Source organism: Helobdella robusta (assembly GCF_000326865.2).
Source record: "Helobdella robusta unplaced genomic scaffold HELROscaffold_39, whole genome shotgun sequence".
NCBI classification, from domain to species: Eukaryota; Metazoa; Annelida; class Clitellata; order Rhynchobdellida; family Glossiphoniidae; genus Helobdella; species Helobdella robusta.
The window spans coordinates 1,041,239-1,052,226 of NW_008704865.1; the positions used below are offsets into that span (position 1 = coordinate 1,041,239).

The 10,988-nt window shown below is 38.3% G+C and overlaps 4 protein-coding genes across 4 annotated transcripts in view; 1 reads left to right on the top strand and 3 right to left on the bottom strand.

Moving 5' to 3' along the window:
- The window catches only part of HELRODRAFT_185816 (hypothetical protein), a 7,734-nt gene extending 4,647 nt beyond the window's left edge, over nt 1-3,087 (top strand). Inside the window, exons 5-14 of the mRNA XM_009024101.1 lie at nt 109-232; nt 333-427; nt 588-670; nt 788-892; nt 1,174-1,347; nt 1,596-1,840; nt 1,919-2,068; nt 2,283-2,381; nt 2,582-2,878; nt 2,928-3,087. Of these exons, the coding sequence (XP_009022349.1) occupies nt 109-232; nt 333-427; nt 588-670; nt 788-892; nt 1,174-1,347; nt 1,596-1,840; nt 1,919-2,068; nt 2,283-2,381; nt 2,582-2,677 (1,171 nt within the window). The 3' untranslated portion in view covers nt 2,678-2,878; nt 2,928-3,087. The remainder of the gene's footprint in view (nt 1-108; nt 233-332; nt 428-587; nt 671-787; nt 893-1,173; nt 1,348-1,595; nt 1,841-1,918; nt 2,069-2,282; nt 2,382-2,581; nt 2,879-2,927) is intronic.
- Nucleotides 3,088-5,825: 2,738 nt separating this feature from the next.
- Nucleotides 5,826-5,975, bottom strand: HELRODRAFT_138365 (hypothetical protein; the record flags this gene model as incomplete). Its single annotated transcript, XM_009024102.1, has 1 exon — nt 5,826-5,975. A coding segment is annotated over one exon (150 nt), but the record flags the coding sequence as incomplete, so codon positions are not given.
- A 408-nt stretch (nt 5,976-6,383) lies between these two features.
- Nucleotides 6,384-6,797, bottom strand: HELRODRAFT_84278 (hypothetical protein; the record flags this gene model as incomplete). The annotated part of the gene is made up of 1 exon (XM_009024021.1): nt 6,384-6,797. A coding segment is annotated over one exon (414 nt), but the record flags the coding sequence as incomplete, so codon positions are not given.
- Nucleotides 6,798-8,275: 1,478 nt separating this feature from the next.
- On the bottom strand, nt 8,276-8,635 carry HELRODRAFT_126940 (hypothetical protein; the record flags this gene model as incomplete). The annotated part of the gene is made up of 1 exon (XM_009024103.1): nt 8,276-8,635. A coding segment is annotated over one exon (360 nt), but the record flags the coding sequence as incomplete, so codon positions are not given.
- Between the last annotated feature and the right edge of the window lie 2,353 nt (nt 8,636-10,988).

Here is a 10,988-nt window from a genome sequence, read left to right on the forward strand (position 1 = left end):
CCTGATAATCATCATCTTTACTATCATCATCTTTTTTATACTCAATATCGCAACCTTCATCTTTTTTCTGTTGATCATCATCTTCACTATCATCATCTTCATCACCAGCAAAACAGTAAAAGCCCTCGCGGAGCAGAACATTACCCTGTGGCACGCCCCCAGCATATTCCTCAGCGAGGCTGCCATAACCTACGCTACCAAACTGGCCAGCAAACTTCCCGGCAACCTGAAGGTAAGTTTTTAGAAACGAAATACGAACTTCTACTTCTTTCATAACTCGAGCACCGATCTAGCGAACGAATTCAAACTTCTAAATTCAACTCACTCGCCAGTCTGTCTACCTAACAAACAGTGGGACTGAGGCGAACGACTTGGCACTTCACATGGCGCGTTTGTATACGGGCAGATTTGATATCATTTCTCTACAGTTAGTGATCGTGCCTTTCATCGTGCACTGTCGTAAAATTAGCCTGAATATCATAATAATCATCCTCATTATCATCATCCTTCCCATCATTATCATCATCCTTCCCATCATCATCATCATCCTTCCCATCATCATCGTCATCATCTTCATACCTACCCAGGAATGCATACCACGGTGGCAGTCCTCATCTGATGGGGACGACAGCGATGAACACGTGGAAACACAGCGTTCCCGGTGGCTTTGGTGAGTGAAAATCTTCCATAATCATAATCTTTTTCCTCTTAATCATCATCACTATGATAATAACCCCCATCATCATCATTATCATCATCATCAACAACAACATCATCATCGTGACAGGTGGTCATCAGACTGTGGTACCGGATGTTTACAGAGGACCATGGGGCGGTAGCAAGTGTAGGGACTCCATTGTCCAGACAACGAGGAACTGCAATTGCAAAGATGGTCAGTTGATGATGATGACGGTGATGATGTTGATGGTGATGATGATGGTGGTGATGATGATGGTGGTGACGGTGATGATGGTGTTGATAATAGTGTTAGCTATGATGAATTTGGTGATGGCGATGTGAGTGACAGTTGCGATTGAAAATGTTTTAAATACTGAAATGAAAAATATTTGTGAATGTGAGTATGAAGACAGTCAGCTTAACAAATGGTAACAGAAAAATTAATATGATTGATAGTATTGAAACTAACGCTTTATTAACAAATTTTTATTTGAGGGTGCTGTGAGGCAAACGAGAGGTACTTGGAGCAGTTGGAAAATACTTTAAAGTTTTCCATTCCCAAAGTGGGACCAGCTGCCTTCATTGCGGAATCTATCCAAGGAGCTGGAGGGGTTGTACAGTTCCCGAAGGATTACCTCAAAAAGGCCTTCCAGATGATCCGTGCCAAAGGTTTTAATAACTTAAAAATTTCATTATGTAAATTTTGATATCTGTAGTCACGCAAAATAATTGTTTACATCTTAGGATTGTTCAATGTAAATTTAGTGAAGAGTTTGAAAGATGTTAAAACATGAATTTATTCACTGGAACGCACGTGAATTCAAATGAAATTTAAATATCGCAATTGTCTCAATATGCAAGAAGCATCTCTCTCACACAACTGCAAAACAAAAACAACAAACGACGACATTGAGTAGGAGGCTTGTGCATCTCAGACGAGGTTCAGACGGGCTTCACACGGACGGGCAGCCACTTCTGGGGTTTCGAAGCTCACGGAGTCGTTCCTGACATCGTGACAATGGCTAAGGGAATCGGAAATGGATTTCCATTGGCGGCAGTTGTGACCACCCACGAAATCGCCAAGCCTTTGAGCTCTGCTCTGCACTTCAACACATTCGGAGGAGATCCACTGGCTTGTGCTGTTGGGTCGGCTGTTTTGGATGTCAGTGTTCATATTTTTTGCGTTCAATCTGTAATAATATTAAGTACTTCAGTTAAAATGATAAAAAATCATGCACAGACTTTAGAATCGGAAAAATGCATGGAGAATTCTGACGAGGTAGGTAGTCATCTGCTGAGAGAACTGCAGAAGTTGAGAGATTCAAACAAATTTGTTGGTGATGTTAGAGGAAAAGGATTGATGGTTGGTCTCGAGATGGTTCAAAATAAGGTAACTGTTCGTTACGTTTGTTTTGTTTGTGTTTATAATTTTTCGGTTCGCTCCTGTTGGTGGCAAGTTTTGTTAGGCAGCAAGTCGTTGCTGGGTCAATTTTTAAAAAAAATGTCCAGCTGACTTTCTTTTGATGTCAACTTTTATTATTATTGAAATGCCATTCTAGTTCAACAAAAAATGTCGTTTTGAAGTTTTAAATTTTCCATCTCAGGAAACAAAAGAACCACTGCCATTGGAGAAGGTGAATGCTGTTTGGAACGAGATTCTCGACTTGGGTGTCGTTCTCACGAAAGGAGGAATTTCAGGGAACGTTCGTAGGATGATGAAACTTGTCATGTTGTTGGAGAAAATTATAAATATAAAATAATGAAAATATAACTTCAAATAATGAGATTATATTTTAAAAAAACCAACATTCAGCACAACACATTCGCTACGCATTAGATATAGCAACATTAAAAACTTGAAAATACCCAACAAACCAAATACGCAACGTAATAATAATACCAGGTATTCCGTTTGAAACCACCCCTCTGTATAACGAAGGATGACGTCAATTTTGCCGTTTCCGTTATTACGAAGGCCATCAACAAACACCTCAAGTAACGCAATTGTTGTACGAGATATCTGAAATTTTGTTCGAAATATCTGGGATGTTCTACGATATATCTGAAAAACGTGTGATTAAAGCAGTTTAGCGGGAAATGAATTTTTTTGTTGTTGAATTTGTTAATTAATTCTAAGAATGTTCATTTGAAATTAAAAGCAAATAAATTATTAATATTCAGTAATTGAGTTTTATGTCAGATAAAATCAACTGCTAACTTAAGATTAAAGTAATTGAGTTTTTTATTAAATAAAATCAACTACTAACTAAAGATTTTGTATTTAAAGATCTTTGGTGGTTTCATTTTTTCTTCGTTAGTATTTTTGTGAGGTGCCCGTGGTGAAAGTAAAGTTAATGCGTTACTTTTTTCTAAGTGTCAACTGATATGAAATATAACATGCACTGATAAACACTTTTGAGCATTCACATACTTTAATTTTTATAAATTTTTTTTTTCAAGTTCCCTATCTAAATTTGGATTCAGATTTCTTTTGTAAAAGGTTAAAAGGTCAAATTAATGGAGTATTAATATGGTAAACTAAATTATTTAAAATTTTTAAAATCAACTTGATTGAAATCACTTTGATGAAAAATCCGTTTATTACAAAAAATTCAATACTTTAACAGTTATCAAATTACAAAATGTACAAAGATAATAATAAAAAAGAAGAAGAAATAAATAAAAATAATAATAAAAACACTAATAAAAACAATAATAATTATTAATATTATTATTATATAAATAATTTATACTGCCAAAATTTTATAAAATATGACAAAATAAAATAGAATAATGAAAATGCGAAAAATGAATGAATGAACGAATGATTAAAACATTGAAACTCCAAATTAGAAAAAATTTTGACGTAAGAATTTGAAATGAAAATAAAATACTATTAAAATCTGATGATTAGAATGATAAAAATGATTATCATATTATTGTCTGGTGATGATGGTCGTCAATGTGTGCGCGCGTGTGTGTGGTGTGTGTTTGTGTGTGTGTGTGTTGTTTTTGACCTCAAAACAAAATAAGAGGTACAGGATGACTGCTGTAAGAAGTCTTCAGATGAATCATTGGGTATGTGTGTGTGTGTGTATGTGTGTGTGTGTGTGTGTGTGTGTGTAAATATGTATGTGTGTTTTTGTGTGATAGTTGGTGGATGTGTGTGTGTGTGTGTTTAAGTAGCAAAATAATGTTAAACTAATCAGATGTTGACAATGTTAAAAATTTATAAATGTAACATTAAAAAGTGAAGTTTATACAGTTCGGCTCGAAGTGATAAAATACTATTCTATCAAATTTCTTTCAAAACCATCAAAATTAAACGAAATTTTTATGGTTAATTTTCATTAATTAAACGCATTATCCCAATGGCGATACCAGCTAATAAAAAACATCATAAACTACAATAATATTAGTAAATAATAACAACAACAATAATAATAATAACAATAAATATAAATATAAACAATAATTATAACAACAACAATAATAATAATGAGAATTATTGTTATTGTAATCATTAGAATAATAGTGTGAATAAATTAGTGAAATACTGAACGATATCATCTAAGACTAAGTTGTATTATGATTATACACATCATCTAATACATGATTGTCTGTACGGTGAACACACGCACAAGTAAACACACACGCACGCACACACGCACGTAAAAGTTGATATAATAATTTTACAAAATGTGGATGGTGATAGCTGTGTGTGAAAGTTGCTGGGAAATATCATCAATGTTTTGTACGTTCTTTAAAAAAGTTCGTAGTCAACTTGATCACTTTTACAAAAATGCAAAACTTAATTCGCAATTGCACACGCGCGCACACATACAGACACACGCACACATACAGACACACGCACACACGCACGCACGCACACGACAAAACATTATAAGATATATAAAACGCATGAAAATGTATAACATATATAGTATTTACTTTTATATATAATTTAATATTTTTATATGGGTGTGAGTGTTCGCATGTTGTTGGTGGATGTCTATGTACGTCTGTGCTAGTTAAGTGACCAGACTCGATAAGCATCTTTGTGAATTTTTGAGAAGCAAATTAAATTCCGTTTCGTTTCGTTTCGTTTAGTTTTGTTTCGTTTTGTTAGTCGTCAGTCCCATCATCTACAGAAGTTGATCGGCAGGTGGCGTTGCATTTCAGCCGGCCAGACATCTCGCTGGTTAGATGCATCCATTTTTTGAACAGACGCCGATGTGGTGACTTCTGATTTGATGGGAGTTGCTGCAAATTCGTTGCTTGTGGCTGGTGATGATGCGTACGATGGCGAGGGTGACAATGGTGATGATGAAGATGATGGTTTTTGTTGTTGTTGGTGGTGGTGGTGATGTCGGTGCGGTGTGGTCTTCTTGATACTGAGGTCCAGTTCCATCTCACTTTCGGGCTCTTCTTTTTTGATAGTTCTACCTGAAAATCGAATTGTTGGCAATATTTTCAAAAATATTGAAATATTTATGTTAAGTTATTATTGTTACACTCGAATTTGCAGCACATCGCAGCGGAATGATCATGAGCGTGTATTATAAATACAACGCCGGTAAGCCCATATCCGCACTGTTCCTTCATTTGCGTGTAACTTGCAACCATCAGCGAATTATAAAAAAATTAAAACAATCGTGAAAAAACTCACGTGACACATCACCATCAGCTGGGGCGTTCTTGGTATCCTTCAAATTTTGAGGAATGAGTAATGGCAGACCACCGATTTTGTGGCCGGCAAACATCTGCGCCAATTGATTTGGCGGGAACAGTAGATGTTGATGTGATGGATGTTGAAGGGGAAGGTTGCCAGCACTCAAAGCTTCGACTGGAAATAGGGGATGTTTGTAGCCTTGCTGGATAATCTCAGTAAACTTTCGTTGCGAATTAGTCACTGTGTTGTTGCTATTTTGCAGAACGGATTGGTGAAACTTGTCAACTAGATGTCTGAAGTTGCCGTAATGTTGTTGCAGTGCAGAATCCATCAAACCATCTTTTCCGTGACCACCAATCAAATGACGATGTTGATGCTGGTGCTGTTGAAGTTGTTGTTGCAGTTGCTGCTGCTGCTGAACGTTCAGGGGCTCCACCGACATTCGACGCCCCCTGCGAGAAGGAATTTTGTTCCAAGCATGCGTCCCCATGTGCACCTTCAGGTTTCCTTTCGTGGTGAACGCCTTGTTACAAGTGGGACAAACGAAAGGGCGGTCACCTGTGTGCGTGCGAGAGTGAATCTGAAGTGCGCTGGTGCTGCTGAAAGGTTTCTCACACGTCGTACAGAAGTAACGGGAGTTTGTAGGGTTGTTAGTTGCATTTGACGACGACGTCGTTGTCGCTGGTGTGGCTGCATTTGTAGCAGCTGACGTCTTGTTGTTTGGAGGTTTGTATTGTTTAGTTGATTCTGACACTGGTTCAATGATGATAGTTTTGTTGATTGCCGTCTCTAACGGTCTGTCGGATGATGTCGATTGGTTGGATAGTTGGTCGAAATTCTCTTGCCCGTCGTTTCTAGCCGACAACTTGGATTCCTGTTCTGCAGCACTGTCGCTCATCGCCTTCACGTTAGTCGCCGGCGAAATAGATTTGGATGATCTCGATGAAGAATCGGACCACAACTTATTGTTTGCACCTTTGCTTTTATTGTTCTGCGCAGTTTCAGTGAGTTTGGCAGACAGAGCGTGATGACTGGTTCCAACGTGTTGCTTCAGGTTGCCCTTCGTTGTGAAAGCTCGGTCGCAGTACTCGCACCTGAAGGGTCTCTCCTTCGTGTGGCTGCGTAGGTGGATGTCCACCGCACTCTTGCACGAAAACATCTTGCCACAAACTGGACAAGCTGCACTCGCTTTGTTGGAGCTGGGGTGGCCACCACTGCCGCTGTTAATGTTTAAAATGGTCGGTGGTGTGTTGTTGTGGTTGCTGAGTGCGATGTTGTGGTTGCTGAGTGCGATGTTGTTGAGGATGTTGGTGAAATTTTTGTTGACGAAGATAGAGTTTTGTTGCTGAAGCAGTGCCGCTTTGTGGCTGTCGTTCTTTAAAACGTTTGGCAGTGCCGGGAAAAAATCAAACGGAAGTCTGATGTTGTTGTTGTTGTTGTTAGCCATAATTTTAAAATTATCGTTGATCTTGTCGTCGTAAGAAACTTTGTTGTTGCTACCAATGTTGTTGTCATCGATGTCGTTCTCACCATTGTGGCTATTTGCACCCTCGCCGAGCCTTCCACCAACATTATCGTCAGCTTCAACAGCAAAAGTATCCGAAAGGCCAATCTTTAAATTTTCAACCTTCATATTTTCCGCTGCAAGCGCAGGTAGCGTCGGACGCCAAGGCGATTTGTTATCGGGTGGTTTGAGTTGCGACTGCTCTGTTGGATGCTGAAACATGACGTTGGAGTTGTCATTTATGGAGTTAACTTTGTTGGCCAGTGACAACAGAGGAGATAAGTAAGCTAACGATGGAATCATTCGTTCTTCAACTCTTTCTGTCGCTGGCTCTTGTTTTATTTTATTCGCCAGGTCTGTAACATTTGCACCTGACTTGCAGTTGGTTGCTTGTTGATCGTGCATAATTTTTTTGTAATCGACAGGCGGGGAAGTCCAACGATTTGTTGGCGATGCTAGTTGCTTGGGGGATGCAGTGGCTAGCTTTTCATTCAGGTTTCTGTTAATGTTCTTATTGTTATTGTTATTACTATTGATGTTGTTGTTACTATTATTGCTGTTGTTATGATAGCTATCATAGTCATCATCGTCGTCGTCGTCACGATGTTCTTTTGAAATGTTCACTTTTTCATCATCATCATCGCCATCATCGGCTTCATTATCTTTAGAATGGTTATCATGTAGATTTGTATCATTATCATAACCTTCATCACCGTTTTCATCATTTTCATCACATTCATTATCGTTTCTCAAAACATTAATATAGTTGTTTTTCAATTCGTTCTCTTTATTTACATTCTCTGACTGATCATCCGTCAGATCTTCTTCACTTTTGATCATTCGATAGCTGTTGTCGCCACGTCTGCCTTTGCTCTCATTGCCCAGGTAGAAGTTATTTCTTACTATGACGCCACTTTTTGTAGACACGTCTCTTCTCTCGTCTTCGTCGTTGTCTTCTTCATCAGATGGTGATGAAGACTGTTTTGGCTGCTGTTGCTGCTGCTGCTGCTGCTGTTGTTGGAGTTGCTGCTGCAAGAAGTTTTGCGATAACTTTGCCAGTTCAAACGCTCTCTGAAAACATTAAACATTAATTATTATTAAACACGTAACATTTCACACTAAGTATGTTTGATTGAAAGAACAGTCCCTGCCTATCACTGCATGTATTTAATTGTAGCAAATTCACAGTTTAAAATGGAAAATTCTCTAACCGTGGCCAAATGCGCAGGTAAAATTTGGTTCATGTAACCGGTTGGATAGGGGAGGAATGGATTGATTGGAGGAATGAACAGCCCTGGAATCATCCCACCAGGATAAGGGATGGCTCCTTTACGTTGGATGTTTTGTAAACTCTGTTGAATCTGCAATTGTTGTTGTTTCTGTTGCTGTTGAAAATGTTGGTGCTGGTGATGCTTCAGAGATTCGCTTGCGTGGCTTCTGAAATGCTGCTGCAAGACGAGCGGGTTTGAAAACTCCCTGAAACAGATGGGACACTTGTGTATCGACCGCTGAAAGGTTTTGCCTCGATGGACGCTCATGTGAGTCTTCAAGTTGCCCTTCGTCGTGAAGGTTCGAGAGCAGAGTTTGCATTTGTAGGGGCGTTCCCCGGTGTGCGTTCTGTAGTGCATCTGCAGGGCGCTCCGGCAGCTTAGAATACGATGGCACATGACGCACTGGTTCGGATCTTTGACTTTGCCCTCGTTTTCGCGAATCAGTTCTTCCATCTTTGAGTTTTCAGTCAGTTGAATCTCCATGAACTGTTCCAGCGGGTCGTCGTGGCTGTTGGCAGCCAGCATGGCGGATTTTAAAAAATTTGTCGGTGTCGTGAAGCGATAATTTGTACTGTTGCTACTGTTGGTGGCGTTGTGTGACGTGTTGTTGCTGTTGTTGTTGCTGTTGTTGTTGCTGTTGTGAATGTTGTGGCTGTGACTAAAATTGTTGACTGCTTGGTTAGAATCGTTGGGGAAAATTGAAACTTTATTAAAGTTGAGAGCTGAAGACATGGACGAGAGGGCCATGAGAGGGGATTTGAATTCTTCGCTGGTCGTTGATGAAATGGATGCTGGTGGAGGCGTTATGAAGTCGTACTTGCTGGCGCTCTTGTTAACGTAAATGTTATTTTCGTTTAGTCCTGGCTTGTTGCTGTTGTTGCCGTTGTAAAAATCAAACGGATTTACACAAATTTGGGGATGTGTTTGTGGTAGTGGCGGCTGTGGCTTGTGGTTGTGCCTGCTTTCATCTTTGTGGCTTTCCTCGTTGCTGCTATTGATAACACTACCGTTGTCGGGCTTTTTATTTTTGCTGTTGTTCGTGTTATTATTAATATTGCTACTATTATTAGAAATGATATTGTTATTATTATTATTATTATTATTATTGTTGTTGTTGTTTTTGTTGTTGTTGTTATCAGAGACGTGCAGGGTAATTTTCCTTCTTGGCTGGGCGTACTGTGATGACATCTCGTCATCATTCCTGCTGTCATTGGCGTCATTGTTCTCATCCCCATCATCACCATCATTTTCATTATCGTTGTCCTCTTCCTCGTCCACATCATCATCTTCATCTTCGTCATTTGTGTTATCATTTGGTCCGCTGTTATCATTTTCAAAATCACCATCGTTTATTGCACGTTTTAAAGTGTTATCATTCGAGTGGCAGAGTTGAATAAGTTTGCCGTCTTTGCCGTTGTCAGCTACAATTTTTGTTGAAGCGACGTCAGGGCGATTGTTGTAGCTGTTGTGGTTGTAGCTGTTGTGGTTGTAGTTGATGTGGTTGCTGCTGCTACTACTGCTACTTCTGATGTTGTTGTTGACGATATTGGATAGAAAAAAGAGTTTGTAGTATTCGTAGAATGAAAATGGGTTTAGTTGAGGTGTGGTAGTGTTGTTGTTGATGTTGTTGATATTTTTGTTGCTATTGCTGTTGTTGTTGTTAATGTTGTTGTTGTCGTTGGTGTTGCTAATGTCATCAGCTGCATACTTTCTGCGTCGAACATCTGGTTTAATTTATTTTAATAAAATAAAATTTTTAATATGTCAATAATCACTTTTAATACAAGTAAAAAATTTGAAAGTAAAATATATTACTACCAGAAAAAATGAACAACAGAAGAAATTGCAAAGTTAATAGCATAGGATAGGCAGTATAAGATGAATCCCACCACAATATCATCGTCATTGTCATTATCATCGTCATCGTCGTCATCATCATCGTCATCATCATAATTCGTCGAATGAAACCGGAAGTCGGAACAGAAGATCACGTGACATGCTTTTAAGATGATGCTATTTAGAATATCAATGAATTGTAATGCAGCCCAACTGAATCATACAAAAAATGTTGTTGTTGTTGTTGTTGCTGATGTTTTTTGTTGTTGTTTAGTGTTGTTGTTGTTTAGTGTAGTGAAATATGTTAATGTACTTTAAGTTTGATGTTATTGCTGTCACTATTATTGCCATATTATTGATGAATTGTTTATTATAGTTGTCAGTGATATTACAATTATTAGCTATCTAGACAGCGTCAACATAACTTCTTACTTGACTTTTGTGTGTGTCTGTACATTTGTGTGTGTGTGTGTGTGTGTGTGTCACCTTCATTGCATTTATTAGCATCACAAGTTATTGATGTCATCATTGTAAAGAATATTAACCAATCCATTCCACACATTTTTTCTTCATCATCATCAACACCATCGTCATCATCATCGTCATCGTCATCATCGTCGTCGTCGTCATCATCATCATCGCATGACTTATTACTATTTATAATTTATAAGGTTCATCTTTATCGTAAATGTCATCTTATTGTCATTTTAGCAGCACCACCATTATTACAATTTATATTTTTTTATTTTCTATTATTTTAAAAATGTCGAAAACTCAAAAGTTTAATGCCGCGAAATTAAATGTCTCCTTGCCCAAGATGAAAAACATAGCTAAAAAATTGAAGAAATTAATAAAAATTCTCAAAACAAAATGACGTCATCCATCTCAACCATTTTGTTGAAAACGCAATCAAATATGGCAAAAACAAGAGAAGCGGATAAAACTTTGGGGCTGTTTGTTGATCTCCAAATTGGGGACCATTCTCGTTTGTGGGCTGTTAGAATATTGAGAGCTCATTGTGTGTGTA